We start from the raw sequence: 20,189 nt of genomic DNA, 5'->3' as shown, positions 1-20,189 counted from the left end.
CTGCAAACAATATGCATTTTAATACGGCTGTATGTAAATGTGTACATCTAGGAACAAAGAATGTTGGCCACACTTACTGAATGGGGGACTCTCTCCTGGGAAGCAGTTAATCTGAAAACGATTTGGGGGTAGTGGTGGATAAGCAGCAGAACATGATCTCCTAGTGCTACACTGTGGCCAAAAGAGCTAATGTGATCCTAGGATGCATAAATAGGGAAATCTCAAATAGGAAAAGAGACGTTATTTTACCTCTGGATTTGGCATTGGTGTGACCACTGCTGCATCCGAAGAAGTGAGGTTTTTACTCACGAAAGCTTATGCCCAAATAAATCTGTTAGTCTTTAAGGTGCCACCAGACTCCTTGTTGTTTTTGCTGGAATACAGTATCCAGTTCTGGTGCCCACAATTCAAGAAGGATGTTGATAGATTGGAGAGGGGTCAGAGAAGAGCCACAAGAATGATTAAAGGATTAAAAATCCTGCCTTATAATGATACACTCAAGGAGGTCAAACTATTTAGCTTGGCAAAGAGAAGGATCGGGGGGACTTGATTACAGTCTGTGAGTATCTGCATGGGGAACAAATATTTGATAATGGCATAGGCATGACTCCATGGGTGCTCTGGGGCTGGAGCACCCACAGGAAAAAAATAGTGGGTGCTCAGCACCCACTGGCGGGCCCTGCCGATCAGCTCCTCCCCCAGCCTCCCAGTGCTTCCCACCCACCTCAATCAGCTGTTCAGCGGCATGTAGGAGGAGCTGAGGTGGGAGGGATGGCACAAGAGTGGGAAGAGGTGGGGCGGGGGCCAAAAGAGGTGGGCTGGGGGTGGGGTCTTGGGGTAAGGGGTCGAGTGGGGGCAGGGCCTGGGGTGGAGCACCACCTGGGAAATGACAAAGTTGGTGCCTCTGGATAATGGGCTCTTCAGTCTAGCAGAGAAAGGATAACACGATCCAATGGCTAGAGTTGAAATGAGGCATTCAGACTGGAAATAAAGTGAAAATGTTTAAGAGCGAGGGCAATTAACCACTGGAACAACTTACCCAGGGTCATGGAGGATTCTCCGTCACTGGCAATTTTTAGGTGCAGATTGGCTCTTTTTCTCAAAGCTCTGCTCTAGGAATGGTTCTGGGGAAGGACTCTTGCATGTGTGATGCAGAGGGTCAGACTGGCCCCTTCTGGCCTGGAATCTGTGACTAGATGCCTGCCCCACCCCTCAGGGTATGTCTACACTACGGGATTACTCCGAATTTACAGAATTCGATTTTTGGCAACCGATTGTATAAAGTCGAGTGCATGTGGCCACACTAAGCACATTAATTCGGCAGTGTGTGTCCATGTACTGAGGCTAGCGTCGACTTCCGGAGCGTAGCACCGTGGGTAGCTATCCCATAGCTGGTGCTGGAGGAAGGGCAGGGGGTGCGGGGCTGGCTGGAGACAGGGGCTGGTGCGGGAAGGGCAGGGGGTGCAGGGCTCGCTGGAGACGGGCTGGCTGCGGGCAGGGGGTGCGGGGCTGGCTGGAGACAGGGGCTGGTGCGGGCAGGGCAGGGGGTGCGGGGCTGGTGTGGGCAGAGGGTGCGGGTACAGCCCATCCTGTACGGTAAGTGCCGCCCCAGCCCTTTCAATAGCCGCGGGAGCCCTGGGGAAGCGACGGGGCTCCAGCGGCTATTGAAAGGGCCGGGGAGGAAGAAGCAATGGGAGCCCCGGACTTTTTAAATAGCCCCCAGAGCCCCGCAGCCCTACCCCAGGGCTCCAACAGTGTGGCTCTGGTGGGCAATTTAAAGGGCCTGGGGCTCCAGCCCCTGCTGGGAGCCCCAGGCCCTTTAAATTGCCCCTTGGGGAAGCCGGGCCACCCAGGTACAGCAGTACCGGGGCTTGGGTGTGGGGCCCTCTTAGGGGCGGGAACTGATTCAGAGGAATTGGTTGAATTGGCCTAAAGCCGACCCTGGAGCTTAGGATCCAAGATACCATCCAGTGTGACCAGCTCTGACAGGGATCATATTGTGTCCTGATCTCACAGACCTGGCTCGTTCTGCCTCTGTTCTGGACAGAGGCTGGTGGTCCCCTCCTGATTTCCCCTCCCCCCCTCCCCTCTCGAGCTGCTGATCCCCCAAGCCCCTGTCCCTGCAGCACTCTGCCTGTCCTGTTGGCCTGCAGGCCCCTTGCAGAGACGAGGTGACTAATACCCCCCCTTCTCCTAACTGCATGTGCTATTGCCAGCCTCTATCCTCCAACCAGGACACACCCATAGAATGTATGGGGATAGATAGATAGATAGATAGATAGATGGGATGTATGGGGATGGACAGATAGAAAAGAAGAGCTGATCAGAGGATGACAAGTCTATTTTGTGAAACTTCTGAGATTTCGCATTGAAGAAAAACTAAACCCTTTCGTGTGTTATCACAAAACAGTATTGTGTAAAAACATATGTTTTGGGATCAAAAAGGTCAAGATTTTGATTTGGGCTCCTCTGTCTCTGGAACTGACTCACCACTTGACCTCAGAGACCTTCCTGTCAACTTGGCCAAAATCCATACATCTCCACAAAATGTTTCGGCTTCAGCGAAATAGAAGATTTCTGTGAAAAGACATTTCATAAAAAATGTCCCACCAGCTCCCGCAGGCAGACAGCCAGGCCATAGGCAGCAGGCCTAACCCAGCACGCCCTCAAATACATCAACAGGAAACAACAGAGGAAGGGCCCCAGTCACAACACTGTCAGAAATAGCTTTGAGTGACAGGTTCTCACTCACAGATTCCCTTCCCTGGGCTCCAGAACTGCAGAGCAAACCCCATCTGCTCCCCCCGCCCCCCCTGTCTGAAGGCCCCGCCTGCTCTCCCCCTCCCGTGCCGCCCCCCCCTCACCCCGTGCCTAGGACGGGAGGGGGCGCAGGGCACCGCCCACGGCAGTGGCTCTGGACTGTGCCTAGGGCACACCTGCTCGCCCACCATACCACAGGGATGGGGTGGCTGGGGGGATCTAGGAGTGTAACAAAAAAGCACTGGTGAATCTCAGGACACAGCACTAGCAAGCATTCTGTGAAGAACAGGCCAGAGGCCCAAGAGATGGCTGGTGATGGAACAGATCTTGGCCAGCTCTCTAACGTCCATGCCATGTGTCTGGGATCACCCCAATCCCTGTTCAGCCCCTCAGCACGCCTGTCCTGCTGAGACAGAGAGATGCTGAGAAGGGCGGCTCCTACGTCTGCAAAGCCAAACTTTTCACCAGCTGGCTGAGCAGTTTCTTTTCAGCCAGCAGTTGAACGGATGCAGCCGCCGATAGAGACAGGGTGTTAGCTGCTAGCCTTATCTGATGGCACGATCGGTGGTCACCCAGCTTGGGCTTTCCAGATGCTGCAGGTGGCCTGCCGCGATCCCTCACTGGCAATGCTGGCCTGTGCAGGATGCAGCTCCAGGGGGCTCAGGCTACTCCATGGTGGGCAGGCCAGTGAGGGAGTTGGAGAAAGGGAGGGGTAGGGGCTCTGGTTAGACTGAGCTCTGAGCCCTTACAGACAGTTCTGCTTCTGCTGCGTCCAAAGTGGAAACAAACCAGCAATAAGGAGAAGTTGCGACTCTGCCCCAGTGGCACAATTCAGACTTCCACATGGCCGGCCTACTTCAGCTTCTCACCCGTAGCTGCAAACCCCCCTCCCTGCTTGCTGGGCCTGTGCCCCTGGGCAGGGAGACCCAGGGCTGCAGTGCGGGGGGCTGGGCACTTGAGCAATCCCGACTGGACGCAGAGCACTTCTCCACCTTGCTAGTAGCCATAGGAGGGGCTGACGGATATTGTGAGACTGGCCGGAAACTCAGCCTCCGCCCCCGCAGCAACAGATAGCCTCTCCCTTCAGCGCTCACCTTGCCCTGCGGCTGGGGTTGGGTAACAGGGCGCAGTGGTGCAATCCCCAGGCTGCTCAGGGCTCTTGCAAGGGGCTGCACTTGAGCACAGCAGGCTGGACTGTGTGAAAGCAGCTCTGGAGCTGGGCTGGGGATGCTAGGGGATTCCTGTGCCTTAGGGTGAAGGAGAAATTAGGCCCAGCCATGCTCCAGCTGCAACCCCTCCTCCGCCATGAGGTGCAGAGGTGGCACCAGCTAGCTCATCCCCTGCTTCCCATGGAGCCCACACAATGCAAGAGCTCTGTCAGCACCATCACACCCCAAGCTGCAGCCCCAGGGATCTGGCCAGCTCACAGGACCTCATTCCTCCAGCAGCCATGGCCAGTCAGCGTCCAGCGAGAGGGAGGCCAGCACGCTGCTCATGTTTGCATGGGGCTCAGCTTGGGGTAGCATGTCATGCACTGCGCAGCAGCAGCAAGTCCCTCGGCCCCAGGCTAAGCAGTGAGGCTGCATCTCTCTCCCATGCCAAGGAGGCAGGAGCCCAGGCTGCACCAAGCTGGCAGGGGCCCAAGGCACTCCCCATGGCTCTCCTGCAGAGCACTGTGCTCAGTAGGACCCCGGCATGAGCTGGAGCTGTCCCTGTGGCCTCTCTCTGTGGGGAAAGCTGCCACCTGGGCTCCCTGGGCTGGTCGGATGAGTCACGCCTGTCAGGAGAGCAAGACTCAAAGCCAAGCCTTCCCAAGCTACAGCCTGGGAGGGACCCACTGGTGAGTCTAGGGCTTCAGCGTAAACAATGGTTCCACTTCCGCCTGTAACTGGCCCTCCCAGCACTGCGTCCACTCCAACTCCCTCCTGCTGCCTGGGGCTACCGGGATCCCCTCCAGCAGCCCTCAGACTCCCCTGCCCCACCAGCTCAGATCGATGGCCCTTCTAGCCCAGTAACTCTTCCCTCCCCTCACACACCAGACCACGGCCCTGCTGAATCTGGTATCCTCACCCCACAGCAGCTTATACTGAAGGCTTCAGAGATCGACTGCCAGACACAGGGCAAGAAACGGGCTGAGAAGAAGAGAGAAGGGCCAGGGCAAAGGGGTAGGCCATGGGCAGAGTGGGAGGTGGGGCAGATTGGCAGATCCAGTGTCGGGGACAGGGCAGTGACAGGTGGAGGGGCAGAGGCTGGTGGATATGAGAGGAATAGCAGGGGCAGGGACAGTGCTTGGGAAGGGGGTGGAAGAGAGGTGCTGGAACAATGGCAGGTGCTGGGATGATGGATAGGAGTGAAAGAGTAGGAGCAGTGCCGGGGGGGGGGGTGTTGTCGAAGTGCAGTGGCAGGGGGCAGTGCCCAGGGAAGGAGGGGGCAGGGGCAATGCGAGGAGGGCAGAGGTGGAGATGGGCTGGTGGATGGGAGAGGAAGGGCAGGGGACAGGGGCAGCAAAGAGAGCGGAGTGGAAGCACAGGGACAGGAGACAGTGCCCAGGGAGGGAGGGGGCAGGCGCAGTGCCAGAGGAAGGAAGGAAAGGAGCAGTGCTCAGGATGGGAGGGGAGTGGAAGGGCAGGGGCAATGTGAGAAGGGTGGGGGCAAGGGCAGGGGCTGGTGAATGGGAGAGGAAGGACAGAGGCAGGGGACAGAGCCAGGGAGGGAGGAGGCAGTGCTGTGGGGAAGGAAGGTCAGGGGCAATGCGGGGGGGGGCAGTGCCCAGGGTGGGAGGGGGCAGGGGCAATGCAGGGCGGGGCACGGGGTAGTTGTCAGGGAGGGGGGACAGGGGCAGTGCCCGGAGGGGTGGGGCAATGCAGGGGAGGGCAGGGGTAGTGTCCAGGGAGGGAGGGGGCAGGGGAAATGTTTGTGGGGGGCAGGGGGCAGTACCATGGGAGGAGGCAGGGGCAGTGCGGGGCGGGGACAAGGGTACAGCGGCCGGTGGATGGCGAGGAAGTGCCGGCGAGGGGAGGGGCCGGACGGCCGGGGGAGTGCGCTGGGTCCCGTCCTCCTGTCGAGCCCCAGCCGCAGTTCCTCTGAGCCCGGCGAGCAGCGCAGAGCCCTGTGGCCGAGGAGCGGCCCGGGCTGGCGGCCGCGCTTGGTACAGCGGACGGCGCTGCAGGGCGAGAGGTGAGGGGCGCAGGGGACGGGAGGGGGCGCAGGGCACCGCCTGCGGCTCTGCCAGGCAGGACTGGCCGCGCTGAGCGCCCGGAGGGGTTGGGCCGGGCCGGGCAGGCTCCCCCTTGGGGCTCGGCTGTGACAGCGCAAAGGGGGCGGCCATCCTCGGACTCGACATCGCTCGGCTCCAGAGTTAACGGCCGGGAGCGGTGACTGGCGCGGTTCGCTCCCCGCCTGGGCTTCTGTGGGCTCGGGCAGCCGGGCCAGGGGCGGGGGGTTCTGTTCTCCCGGGCTGCAGAAAACAGTCTCTTTCTGTTGGACAGTTGGCAGGGGCAGTCAGCTTCCAGTCCCGTCCCTCCACCCCCGGCTCCCCAGCTAATGCCCCCTGGCGCCTGGTACCAGGGATCTGAGAACCCGCCCTCCCTCCCCCCCAGCCAGTAAATGCCCCCTGGCACCTGGTACGGGGAGGGGGGGAGAAGAGGCTGAGAACCTCCTCCCCAGTCTATGCATCCTGCGCCTGGTACTGGGGAGTTGCGAACCCCCTCCCCCAACAGTCAATGCCTCCTGGTACTGGGGAGCTGAGAAACCCCCACTCCCCTCCCAGTCAAAGCCCCCTGGCGCCTGTGCCTGGTACTGGGGGGCTGAGAAAGCCCCTGCCCTGCCAGCCAATACTCCCTGGCACCTGGTATGGTGGGGAGAGGGCTTCCTACAGATAAATGTTTCTTTCCTGGCCTCCATGGCTGCTTGGCCAGATCACCGTTGCCCTGCACAGTCTCTGCCTAGTTGTTTGTAGGAAGGTGCGATTATAAAGCCACAGCCTCAGGCAGGCTTGGGATCCTGCTTTGCTATTGCCCCATCTCAGTGGATTAGGTTTCCCTTTCCTTATTACAGAAATGGGCCTGCCAGAGAAGGTCCAGATGGTTGAGTGTCAGCACAGCCTGGGTCCTGGCAAATGTTCCCACTGATATACAGGCCTGCTCTAGCCTGGGCACCTTTCCAAAACTAAATGGCATTAAAAACATTCATGGCATTTAGTGTAGGACCTACACATAAACAGCTGTGCTTCCTGCTGTGATGGGGAGAGCTCTCCAGGTTAATTGGCATACCAGGCTTTTTAGCTAATTGGTTCTGGACAAATTAATGTATCCTCTGTTCTCACTACCTCTGCACACGCACAAACACATCTGCACAACAGCACCCACACTGAAGTGCATGGCTACACGTTGCTGCGGACACCAACAGACTCTCACAGCCTCATACATTACACGCTCGCAGACACACCAGCGTACACTTGTGCACAGATGCGCACCTACCCGTTCCCAGTGCCACACATTCCCTGTGCAGGGCCGACAGGGCTCCTGCAGGGAGGCGGGAGGGGGCTGCGTGGGAGAATGTGAGCAGCAGGAAGGAAGGAAGTCTGCCCTGAACAATAGGGGGAAATGGAGGAACTGGAAACCCTGCTGGTGGCCGTGGAGTCAGCGCAGCTGGCTTGGTGCAGAGCAGTGTGATTCATGGGAAAAGGACCTCACAGCATCGTGCTGCACACAGGGCTCCTGAGTTCTGTCCTGGGACCTGGGATGGAGGGAGCTCTGCTGGCAGCCCTGAGCTGGGAGCAGAGGAGAGCTGGTGTTATTATGGTTTGTGTTACTGAAGCCCCAAGCAGGATCAGAGCCCTGTCATGCTGGGTGCTGCACAGACATGCAGGGAGAGACAGCCCCTGCCCTACAAAGTCCCAAGGTATCCGAGAGGCCTTATCTGAAGGGAGAGGGGCTGCCCCTTCAAGCTGCGTGGGCAATCTCCCCAGGCAGTGTGGGGAGCACAGCTGGGAGCCTGTCTGGCCTGGAATGCATGTGACTGGGGGCTGTGTCCCAGATGCTGTCTCCCTGGGCTTGTCTGTGAGTCATGCTGACCTCTCTCATGCCCTCCCTACTGTCAGGGAGATTCTGATGCTGTTCTTCCAGTAGCAGAACAGAACCCTCCCTGAGCCAGCCAGCATCACAGAACCCTCCCTAGGGAGGGGCCCAGCTGCACCATGGGTATCTGCGTTCCCTGTCCCCCCTCCACAAGGGACGGACTGAGATTCTGGACACAGCAAACTGCCCGATATCCTCCATACCAGCAAAGCACAAATCCCAGACAGAGCTATGTGCTGGCTCCTCTGCCCAACTTGCCTGAGGAGGGGCTGGCAGGGATGGAGTCAGTGATGCCCATGGACAGGGCTTGCTTTTGTCTGGCCAGGGGACAACCCCGTGTCTGATCGAGTCAGTTCTGTATCGGGAGCCAGAGGCCTGTGTGTGTGAGACCCTCACAGGCTGGGGTCGTGACCTCTCAGATAAAAGGGGGGTCAGGATTGGAAGGCTTGGGGCAGGGTTTGGGCAATTGATGCTCTGGCCCTTGCTCAGAGTGCTCACCCCTCTGGCAGCACATGAGCCCACTGACTGCCCATGGCAGGATCTAACAGAGCTGGGAGCAGAGCAGTCAGAGCTCACAGGGGGAGTCCTAGCAAAGCGCTAGCATGGGCATGGATCCTACAGGCTCTCCCAAGCACTGGGCCTGCTGGCTATTCTGTGGCACTACCATCTCTTCCTGTCTCTTCAATGATGCCGCAACCTCTCTTCTCTTTCCTCAGATGATGGCCTGACAGTCCCCTGGTGGGGGTCCACAGGCCATGTTCTCCCCGTGTGACGCCGACTCTGACATCGCTGATTGGCTGGCCACCATCCATCTGGAGAGATACCAGGAAACCTTTAAGCAGCATGGGTTCCAAGTGGCCAGAGATGCTGTCTCCCTAGGCAACAAAGACCTGCAGCGGATCGGCATCACTGCCACTGGGCACCGCAAAAGGATCCTGAGTCTGGTGCAGCAGACGCAGCTGTTGGTGCAAGACAAAGGCAGGCCCATGGCAGGAGATGCCTGTGCCAAGCCTGGCACATGTACAGAGCCCCTGGATGTGCCCAGAGTGTGCCAAGCAGGCAAGGAGAACAATGGGACAAGTACTGCTAATGGAGCCCCAGTAGCAGCCATTGATGGGCTTGGGAACCACCAGTGTTCAGCTAGTCCCAGCCAAAACCCACCTCTGGAGATGGAGCCTGCTCCACCCATTGCCAAGCCGGTACCCAAGCCTAGGACGTTCTTCCAGCGCCCTAACCCAGCAGCAAGGCCAGAGCAGGGCCTGGTGCCCACGCCGCTGGCACGGACATCAGTGCCAACACGCAAACCTGGCTGTGAGGGGCCTTCTGCTGCTTTCATTGTACACGAGGGGTTTGTGCCAGGGGAAAGCTCCATGGATCTTGGGCGCTCGGAGTTCACCCTGGAGCAGCAGGCCGGCTCAGGAGAGAGAGGCTCAGCAGGCCCCCAGGCACCCCAGCCTGTGGGGAAGGAAAGTGCTATGGAGCCTACGCCAATGCCCCGGGCTGGGGTGGCTGAAGTGGGTTTGGATGATGTAGAGATCCAGGCTGGGTGTGGAAAATCCTCTCCTTTCATCCCCGGTGTCTCTCCACGCCTCGGCCAGGGGATCCAGCCAGCTGATTGCAGCCCTGCGAGCCCAGGAGTGAGCCACTCGCCGTGCAGCTTCCCATTGTCTGCTCCAACCAGCCCTGCTGCCAATGCGCAGAGAGAGCCCTCGCCAGCCCCGGGCGCCCCCTCCCAGCCAGCCTCTGCATGGGGCAGGATGGAGATGGTTTCCAATATCATTTATGAGGGACTTGAGCCCCCTTCACAACCAGCTGGGTGTTCAGGGGATGAGGAGCCTGCGAGGAATCAACCTACCCCACGGCCACTGGACTCAGCTACACAGCAAGGGACCACACCAGCAGAGAAGCCTGAGTAAGTGTGAGCCTGCTCCTAACACCACGGTCTGCCCTCTGCCTGGAAGCAGGAGGAGGGGCAGAGCTCAGGCAGGGCAGGGCAGGCCGAACCCCTGCTGTGCCCCTCATGTCTCCCGGAGACATTGCTTAGGTCTCCCCTGAGAGCCTCGTCCAGCAGTGCAGCCATCTGGCCTAAATGACAGCCCCAGGCCCCGTTTCAGGCCTCTGGAGGTGGGGGGGAGGGCATGCGTGGACCCTAACAAAGCCCCTTTCATAGCACTCCTCTGTGCTGAGGTCAGAAATGAGGAGAGCCCTGCGGCAAGGCGCACAGCATGGATGGGCCAGGCCAGGCCAGGATCTCTCAGGGCTGGGGGCACAGGCCAGTGCTGGGCCCTGAGCGCGGGTTACGCCCTGAGGAAGGGATCTGCTGGACCTTGCAGTCCTCTAGGCAGAAGGGAACTTGCTGAGGTCACTTTGGGGCTGGCTCAGGAGCAGTGGAGGTGCCTGTGGCTAGTGGGCAGCATTGCTGTTGTTCCAGGATCTAGTTACTAGAGGTTAAAAGAGGAAGGAACTGTGCCTGCAGGTCACAGCACAGGGACCCTCCTGGGGTGGGCTCAGGGCCCTGGCTGGGTCACAGCGCAGGGGGCTGAGCCAGGCTGGGGAGGGCTCAAGGCCCTGTGGCTGGGTCACAGCGCAGGGGGCTGGGCCGGGCTGGGGAGGGCTCAGGGTCCTGTGACAAGGTCACAGTGCAGGGGACAAGCTGGGGAGGGCTCAGAGCCCATGGCCGGGACACAGTGCAGGGGGCCGGGTCGGGCCAGGCTAGGGAGGGCTCCGGGGCCCATGGCCTTGTCACAGTGCAGGGGCCGGGCTGGGGAGGGCTCAGGGCCCAGTGGCTGGGTCACAGCGCAGGGGACCTGGCTGGAGAGGGATCAGGGCCCTGGCTGGGTCACAGCGCAGGGGGCTGTGGAGGTCTCAGGGTCCTGTGGCCAGGTCACAGTGCGGGGGCTGTAGCGGGATGGGGAGGGCTCAGAGGCCCATGGCTGGATCATCTCTAGGGCCCTACCAAATTCGCGGCCATGAAAACATGCATCACAGTCCATGAAATTTGATCTCCCACCATGAAATCTGGTCTTGTGTGTGCTTTTACCCTAAACTATACAGATTTCACGGGGGAGACCAGTGTTTCTCAAACTGGGGGTCCTGACCCAAAAGGGAGTTGCAGGGGGGTTGTGGTATTGCCACCCTTCTGCACTGCTGCCTTCAGAGCTGGTCGGCTGGAGAGTGGCAGCTGCTGACTGAGGGCTCATCTCTGCAGGCAGCAGCACAGAAGTAAGCGTGGCAATACCATACCATGCCATCCTTACTTCTGTGCTGCTGCTGGCGGCAGCTCTGCCTTCAGAGCTGAGCTCCCGGGCAGCAGCCGCCACTCTCCAGCTGCACAGCTCTGAAGGCAGCGCAGTCGTCAGGCATAGCGCAGAAGTGAGGGTAGCAGTACCACATACCCCCTATAATAACCTTGCAACCCCCCGCCAACTCCTTTTTGGGCCAGGAGCCCTACCAATTACAGCACTGTGATATTTCAGATTTAAATACCTGAAATCATGAAATTAACAATTTTTAAAATCCTATGACCATGAATTTGACTAAAATAGACCGTGAATTTGGTAGGGCCCTAGTCATCTCCCTCAGTCCTTGCTCCCTGCCTGGTCCCCTCCTCACTCACCTGGGGACGCAGACTCTGCTTCCCGCACTAGCTGAGATGGAGCTTGCTCCCTTGGAATAACAGTGTAGCTGCCGTAGAATAGTGGGCCAGCTACCTGGGTCCTGTCCCGCCCAGGACCCTGGGTGCATACTCTGGTGGCTCGCCTATGCTGCTGCCCGTGCTGCCATGGCCACACGGCTATTGTCTAGCTAGATCGCAGCTAGTTGGGGGATGCCTTCGCCTACTGTCCCGACGCCGCATGCACCCGCCATCCGGCCAGGGGTGGGCAGCTCCCTGGGTCCTGCTGCATGCTGGTTCCTGCCCTAGTCTCTGGCACTGACCCGGCAGAAGCAGGTCCCACAGAGCTGAGTGGTGACAGGTGGGGCAGCCAGCAGTACCCCTGGCAGCAGGCACACTGCCTGGGGCTGAGGGGGAGCCCAGAGCTCATCTGCAGGGAGCCTGCCCGTGCCTCACTGTGCCATGGAAAGTGGGCACTTCTGGGCTGGGTGGGGAGGGGTGGGGCAGGCAGCACCAGGCTGCTGCATCAGAAGGCTTGGCTGATGATTTAGAGCTGGTGGCCAATAGCTGGGTGGCCGGGACAGACCTGGGGGAGGGAATCTGAAGTGTCAGTGCCAGGCCTGGGACATGGACAGCAGTAATGGCCTGAGCCCACTGGAGAGCTAGGAAAGTAAAGCTGGGGGCGGGGTGGGATGTGGGGGGCTGTCTGGGCAGGCCAAGACCCTGCCCTCCAGACACCCCTCGTTGCACTCCAGGATTGATGGGAAATTCTGGGGGAAAGAAGCCTTCAAACCCTCGCCCTCATCACAGGCTCCCCTGTGGTGGCACTGGGGACGGGAGTGGCTCCCCCCCGGTCACAGGCTCCCCCATGGCGGCACTGGGGAGGGGAGCACCCACTCCAGTCACAGGCTCCCCCATGGCGGCGCTGAGGAGGGGAGCAGCCCTGCTCCCATGGCAGGTAGCCCCTCCCCCGCCAGCCTGGCCTGTGCAATCAGAGGCTGGGGGTAGACAGTGGGTGCAAGCGCCAGCCCTTCTTCCAAGGGCCTTGCCTGGCCGTGAGGTTGGAGCCCTCCCCACATCCTGGGAGATTTCCCTGTAGACACTGACTGGGACGCTGCACCAGGCTCCTCAGCTCCCTCCCCCCAGCCTAGTACTGGGCCTTCCTCTGCCCCACGCTGCTTGCTGCCCCCTGTCTGGGCAACGCACACCGGGCAGGGTTGCCCCAAGTGCAGGCTCCACTCAAGAGAGTGCCAGGTGGTGACCCTGCTGCCTGAGGCTCTGACGTGTTTCCTCTGCTCTCCTAGCTCTCCCAGATGGCCCAGCCTGGACCTGCCCCCCGTCCCACAGAGACCTGCCAGCTGGCCAGGTGAGATCTGGAGGCTGCAGCGCTCTACGTGCACAGCCTGTCCCCACAAAGGTGCCTGTGTCGCTTCTTCCTGGGATGGGGGTGGTGCAGGGGCATGAATAGAGTGTGTGGGGGGTGGGCCTTTTGGGGGGCATTAGTAGAGTAGGAGGGGATTGAGGCCTATACAAGGATGGCGGGGTGGGGCATTGCTGGAGTGGGGGTGGGCAATAGGGGAATGGGGTAGGGAGGGGCTGGGGCCCATACAGGAATGGGTCTGCATTGCTAGAGCAGGGGTTTGAAGCTCATATGGCGGTTGGGGCACTGCTAGGGGCGGGTGGGCGTTGGGGCCCATGGGAGGGCATGGCTAGAATGGGAGGAGTTGAGGCCCATATGAGGTTGGGGGTGGGGCATTGCTAGAGTGGGGGTTTGATGCCCATACAGGGATGGGGGTGAGGGCACTGCTAGAGCAAGGGGAGGTTGGGGCATCTATGTTTTTCTATGGCTTTGGAAGCTGCCAGCCCCCCAGAACCCACCCAGTGGTGTCTGCTCCAATGGTGGCCACTGTCCCCTCTGGAGGGTGACTCCTGGGTTCTCTGCCTAGCAAGGGGCTTGTCCCCAGACACATTCCTGGACCACCCCGCTGGGAAGCGCTGGGGGTAGGCGGCGCTGCCCCTCAGTGCTGGGCCATGCTCCTGGCTAGGGTGGGGGGCACCCGCTCCAGTGAGCGCTGCTGGTGTCAGGGGCGTCCCTAGGGGTGAACGGCGTGCCCAGCGTCCCACACCAGGCCCTCCTGCCTCCCACAGCAGTGCCCATGCGCTAAGGGATAGAGTCACCCACCACATCCCCTTTAGGTCCCCAACCCCCCAGCTCCAGCAGAGCGCTGGCTAGCAGCTCACTGCCTTTCCTGCTATGTCTGTGCCCGCAGAGCCTGCTGAGGAGCCCATCAGTCCCTACTGTGAGGCCGTGTTTGGAGGTGGGCTCCCTGCCCGGGAGCAGAAGGTGAGGGCCCGGTGTACAGACTGGAGGGTGGGGATGTTTGGGCTCTGCTCCTGCCTTGAGTCTGGATGAAACAGGAGCAAGGCCATGCCCTGGCTTCCGCTCCCTCTGGCCACACCTTGCAGCAGTGTGTGCTGGACCACGGGCCTCGGCTGCTCGGCGGAATGCAGCCCTGGCAGAGCCAGGCGAGGGGGTGGTGCTAGGCTCTGGCTTCTGGGCACCGGCTGGTGCAGGGGAAGGCGTCCAAGGAGGCCTGAGGTTGAGGGGTGGGTGGCCTGGGCAGACAGAGCCATGGAGCAGAGCTCTCACCAGGGTCTCCTTTCAGAGCACTGGGACCCCCGCTGTGCCAGGCTGTGAAGTGGTGCCAGAGCACTTCCCCGAGCTGGAGAGAGAAAGGCCCAGGTAAGCACCTCTGCCCATAGCCCCTGGCCTCAAACCTGCTCCATGGAGTCTCTCCGCTCTCAGGAAGCAGGAAAAGCAGGTTGGATGGTAGTTTCCAGGCTTTAGGGAGAGGTGTCTGCTGCTGGGGCAATAGAGGGCAAGGAAAGCCAGGGTCAGTCTGGTTTGACTGAGGGAGCTGCTCCTTCCGTGTGTGGTGAGAACCTGGCTGCCAGCCCCTGGAGGAGCAGGTGGGGATGCCAGGGTGGGCAAGGCTGGCACCTTGGTGCTTGTTGTATGTCCCTTGCAGCTGGATCTGCTCCTTCTCTCGCCTTTAGCTGGGGTGAGGCAGTCATGCCATGCCATGGACCAGCAGCCGCTGGTATGTAGGGGGCAGATCAGCGCTCCTGGCGAGGCATGGCACCTCAGCTCAGAGATTAGCGGCACCACATGCTCACAGAGCGTTCTGCAGATTGGCCAGATGCTCCAGGGGTTGGTTGGGTTTCACACTCGTTTTTCTTCTCAGCCATTGTTAGTATCTTCAGCGCACTCCTCCCCAGCTTCATGCTGGCTTGCAGATGGCCTGTGCCAGGGTGATCCTAACTGCAAGGGGCTGGGGCCGAATGCAGAGGCAGAGGCATCAATCGCAACCCCAGAGTAGGGTTGAAGTTTGCACTTGAAGTCCTGATTCAGGCTCTTATGTATAAAATGCAGAGGATTTAGTCTTCTCAAAATGACATCACTCTCTCTCTGAGCACAACATGGGCATGTCACAGATCCACAGGGTCAGGGCTACACCCCCAGCTGTGCAACAGTGTCTAGGAGGCACCTCTCAGTGTGCCAGACCCCCAGGGGGTCTGACTCTTCCTCCAGGGTCAGCCACGTGGCTTCACCGCCTCCCCAGATTGGATCTCTGGGGCTCCAGCCCCCCTGCTGCACCTCATAATCTCTGCTCAGAGTGTCCAACTGAGATGACCCCAATGGAGACCAGTCCTCTCTGCAGAGATCAATGCACCTCGCCCAGCATTGACAGTGACACTCACCCAGCACTGTCGACACAGTCGGGTTTTTTCGTTAACTGGCACACAGCACAGAAAGGCCTTAGGGTAGTACAGAGAACTGAAGGTTAAAGCATAGTCCATTCTGGTCAGCCCAGAGCCCAGCCAAGCTGTAGGGAACCCCTTGGTTAAACCTTGGTCTGTCCCTTTGTCTGATCTCCTTCCTCAGATGCCAGTTGAGATCCCTGACTCCTTCCAGCAGCCTGCTCTTATTCCCCATCTCTCCAGTCTTTTGATCCCGACTTGGAGGATTGTTGTGCATGTTCCCTAAGGAGAGGCATAGAAATCCATCTCCCCTCTGGTTGCTAGGTGCCAATGTCCTCGTGACTGGATTTGCCACTGCCTTCTCAGATGCTCCCTTCATATGGAGACTAAAGCCTAGACAGTAGGTGACACACACACATGTATGTGCCAGCCTGCCCTGAGAGCAAACAGTCCCCTTCCACTCATTTGGTAACAGTGCAGCACACAGGGGAAACTGGGGCACAAACAGGACTCATAAAAATATTCCCACTTGGTCACAGCACGTAAATCTGTTAATTAGTTTAGGAATAACACTAACTCTGCAAACTACCATGTAGTTAATACTCACTGCAACCTTGGGCATCGGCTACGCTGGAATGCTTTCTTATTTTTATTTTTTTTGTAAGTTTAATGCCTATTTTCCCTCATTGTTCTTCATAACAGAAAGTTTCTCCTTCATCAGAAACCGTAACTGCCGTGTAACACCATGCAAAATCTGTACAATTATGATTAAAACATTTCAGTCTTTGGGACCCAGATTAGAGTAAAATGATTCTTATGGACATTAGATTTTTTTCATTTTCCCCCCTCATGGGTATCACTATTGCTTGCTACCAGCTCTTATTTCCCTTCAGCTCTTCTGTCGGAGAATCACACGTTTGTTTGTTAACGAGATCAAGGCAATGCTGCTTTCTGTAGAATTTACTTAGCCAACTGCATCTTCCCATTCAGAAACCCACCTCTCTCCCTCGGCCCATCAGAAAGTCTCAGGAGCTTAAATTAGTCCCCTCCCCCACCAGGTAAATCCCAGCAGAATTTAAAGGGACACTATCCAATACTTATTTTTAAATTGACTTTCCATTACTTCTGGTAGCCCCTTAGCATGGCAAAAGAAAATGGCTTTTCCCATTGATTTGTCTAGCAAACACCAGTTCGTTGTCCTGCCTTGCTAACAGAGCTGAAGCTAAGTCATTGTTTTTTGACTAAATCTCTGCAGCGAGAGATCCAAGACCCAGACACCTAGAACTTGGTGAATGTTCATTTCCAGCTTCACAGTTTGTGGCCCAGGCCAGCCCAAGATCTGTGCCCCATTTCGGTTTCATTTACATCCTCTTTGTGCTGGTCTCTGCACAGGAGTGAATTTCTCCCTCTCTGTGCTAGTGCTGTGAGGGAAGCCACCATGAATAGGGTCAGTATTTGGAGCAGAGTTATTTCGATACTCCTTGATGCTGAGTGGCATGGGGAGACTCAGTGCCTAGTATTGACTCTGTCCGTGTCCTTGAAGCTGAGAGAGAGAGAAAGAGGAATGTGCTTGGTACATGTGGGATCAAAGAGCCTTGGTGACATAAACAATAATAAGAAGAGCAAAGCTGAAATGATTTGTCATGGCCTCCAATCATCAGAGTGGTCTTGTCTTATGTTCTTTACATGGAGGAGATGACTACATACACGGCCACGAATATGTGTGTGGTAATGTTGTACTTAAAGTACTGCACAGGATCTTTTCAGGGGGAATAAGGCAGAACGCCACATTTATTAGTAATACATGTATTCATTAACACTGTATTATATGCATATAATATATTACACTTACACTCACACACAAACACACTCCGTCTTGTTGTTACCAATTAGTTGCTCCCCTTAACTTCACTGGCCAGGTGAGTTAGATGGGGGAGGGGGTGGAGCCGGGCTTCTGCCGATCCGGATCGATGCTCCCATGTTGACAAGACGAGACCCGGGGTCCTCTGCAAGACACCTCACTTTTATAGCAGCTTTCCTCTTATGCAAATCTATACCAGATTCAAACTCTGTGTCTGTGTCCATTGGTCCTTTGTGCTGCTTTCTTTTGAGTGTTGTCCCAATGCTGCAAAGAGCGTGTTTCCAAAAGAAGGTGCTTGCTTCTAACCCCGTCGGTATGTCTGCTTGTCTTTAATGAGCCCACTTGACACGTTTTATTGTCCTTGGGTCTGGCTCCCAGCCCCTCTCCAACAGTTGAGGCTGTCTGGAGGTGCTTGCTGCCTTCCATGCCTTGCTCATTCACACCTCATTCATTCAATAGGGCAATTGATTAAGAGTGGGGGGGGGGGAGCTCTTGTTCTACTGCTAGCAAAAAGAAATTTTTCTTCTATCTTATTCTATTCTTAGGGGCTATAATATTATACCAAGGGCAATGCAAAGTTTCTAAATGAGGCTTTGATACAAAGTTCCATGAAAACAGAGGTCACACGTGGGTAGACCCACCACAAGGTTATATGAAGAGGCACAATGTAAAGTCATATGAAAATTATCACAGATTTATCTACAGTAATGGACCAGCTAGTACTGGATGGCATCAAAGGCTGCATGTCATCAGCTCCCTATAGCCAGCCATTAACTAATGAAGGCTCTCCTACAGCTCAAGAATTAAGGGCCTGTGCCTTTGGAATGGAAGGATCTAAGTTGAAGATCTGCTGCCCTCATTTAGTGCCAGGTGCACACAGTGTGTAACAGTGAAAATCCGAGTCTTAGGGAGTTACTGCTGCATGAGCATGGTTTAGCTGATCAATGGGCACCAGGGTCTCACTAGCCAATTAGCATTTTCATTTCCCCTGGAGGCGCCTTGCTCGTGTGCTGGCTGGAATAGAATTTTAGCAGCTAAGAAATGCTTTAAACGCTCCAGAAAAGGCTAGGAAGACTCATTCCTTTGGAAGTGAAAATGTAGGATGGCTCCCAAGAGCCATGGATGAGGGAGCTGGGCTCTGTCAGATGGCTGAAGTTTCCTTTGAGAGAGTCATTGCACAGCTATCCAGGAGACTCTGGACCACATCTAAGAACATAAGAATGGCCATGGAGAGTTAGACCAATTGTCTGTCTAGCCCAGTGTCCTGTCTTCTGATAGGGGCCAATGCCAGGTACCGCAGAGGGAATGAACAGAACAGGTAATCAGCAATCCATCCCCTGCTGCCCACTCCCAGTTTCTGGAAATCAGAGGCTTAGGGACACCCAGAGCATGGGGTTGTGTCCCTGACCATCTTGTCTAATAGCCATTGATGGACCTGTCCTCCATGAACTTATCTAATTCTTTTTTGAACCCTATTATAGTTTTGGCCTTCACAACATCCCCTGGCAATGAGTTCCACAGGTTGACTGTACATTCTACTCTGCCCAGCTTGTACCTGGCATTGGTCAAAATGAGGTTAGCACTTCCAGACTGATGTAACTCAAGTCCAGTTATCTATGGCCCCTGTGGGCCACTCAAGCACTCGGAATCAATTACATACAGTAATGGCAAAGTTCTTGGTTTAGGCTTGTAGCAGTGATGAAATAAACTGCAGGTTCAAATCAAGTCTCTGGAGTACATCCTCAGCTGGGATGGGTCCTCAGTCCTTTGTTCAGAGCTTCAGTTTGTAGCAAAGTCCTTCCAGAGGTAAGAAGCAGGATTGAAGACAAGATGGAGATGAGGCATCAGCCGTTTATAGTCTTTTCCAGGTGTAAGAACACCTCTTTGTTCTTACTGTGGAAAATTACAGCAAAATGGAGTCTGGAGTCACATGGGCAAGTTCCTGCATACTTTGCTGAGTTACAAGGCGTATCTGCCTTCTCTCCATGGGTCAGTTGTATAGCTGATGGTCCTTAATGGGCCATCAAGCAGGCTAGGCAGAGCTAACACCAACTTGTCTGGTATGTCTCCCAGAAGCATAGCATAAGTTTGAAATACAGACAGTATAGAGCCAATATTCACAACTTCAACTACAAAATTGATACACACATATAGACAGCATAATCATAACCAGCAAACCATAACCTTGTCTTAGACACCTCATTTGACCCCCTTTTTACAAGATTTGGTGCCACTACAGGACTTTGGTTGCAACCATGTTCTATATGGTCCCAGATTATATCAATAATGTCACAGACTCTCCAAGACATTTCTCCTGCCCGAGGGCTCAGGGGTGGCGGTGATCCAGGAGCCAATAGTTGAAGTCTGCAGCCCCAGTGATTCCTCTGAACTGGGGTAACTTTTAGGGGCAGAGCTGCCGACTCCCGAGCTGCTTTATGTCACCAGGACAGTGCTCGACATTTTGTGGTTACCTAGTGCGGCATCGTCTGTGCTTTGTAATAAAAGTCCCACGTCCTCATGCAGCTTGTGTGTCTGGAAAAAAGCTTCTTGACATTCAGCCTAGGTTTTCCCTTAATTTATTATTTAGACATAAACAACAAGGAGTCTGGTGGCACTTTAGACATAAAAACTCATTGAAGCCAGTTAATGCTGCTAAGGAACAGTAATGCAAAATTCAAACCTTCTCACAAACCCAAAGAAATGCAACGTAAAGGCATGCATATGGACCCACAGACACACATACGCAAATGCCCTGCCTTCTCACACAAACGCATCCCAGACATTTACAACACTTCTCTAGCAAATCAACCTGACTCAGATACATCCAGACAACCTACACTCAGTCCAGTGTTCCTGTGCTGTATATTAACTGATTACCACAGTTGTGCAGTACCAACTGTGCATGAGGCGCTTTAAAGACAAATTAGGCAGCAGGAGAGCTTACAATCTAACTGATAACACTCTAGAGAGCTGTGGGACAGGATGTCACATGAAGCTGGGTGATAGAATGGTCAGATTTAGCAGATGATCTACTCTCCCCTTCCCTCCTCCCCTCCCTCCCCTTCTTTTGAGGTTGATGGAGGGTGTCATGTTCTTCTCTACCAGATCCAGAGTG

At 56.3% G+C, this 20,189-nt stretch overlaps 1 protein-coding gene across 2 annotated transcripts in view; it reads left to right on the top strand.

Annotated features, from left to right (window-relative positions):
• Window positions 1–5,851: 5,851 nt before the first annotated feature.
• Window positions 5,852–20,189, top strand: part of ARAP3 (ArfGAP with RhoGAP domain, ankyrin repeat and PH domain 3) — a 58,352-nt gene continuing 44,014 nt past the window's right edge. For both annotated transcript variants that reach the window (XM_054038195.1, XM_054038194.1), the window contains exons 1-5: window positions 5,852–5,937; window positions 8,555–9,750; window positions 12,756–12,817; window positions 13,722–13,795; window positions 14,118–14,194. In XM_054038195.1, the coding sequence (XP_053894170.1) occupies window positions 8,594–9,750; window positions 12,756–12,817; window positions 13,722–13,795; window positions 14,118–14,194 (1,370 nt within the window). In that variant the 5' untranslated portion in view covers window positions 5,852–5,937; window positions 8,555–8,593. The remainder of the gene's footprint in view (window positions 5,938–8,554; window positions 9,751–12,755; window positions 12,818–13,721; window positions 13,796–14,117; window positions 14,195–20,189) is intronic.

The sequence above is a fragment of the Malaclemys terrapin genome, chromosome 8 (genome assembly GCF_027887155.1).
Source record: "Malaclemys terrapin pileata isolate rMalTer1 chromosome 8, rMalTer1.hap1, whole genome shotgun sequence".
Taxonomy (NCBI): domain Eukaryota; kingdom Metazoa; phylum Chordata; order Testudines; family Emydidae; genus Malaclemys; species Malaclemys terrapin.
This window is presented reverse-complemented; position numbering and strand designations above follow the sequence as displayed.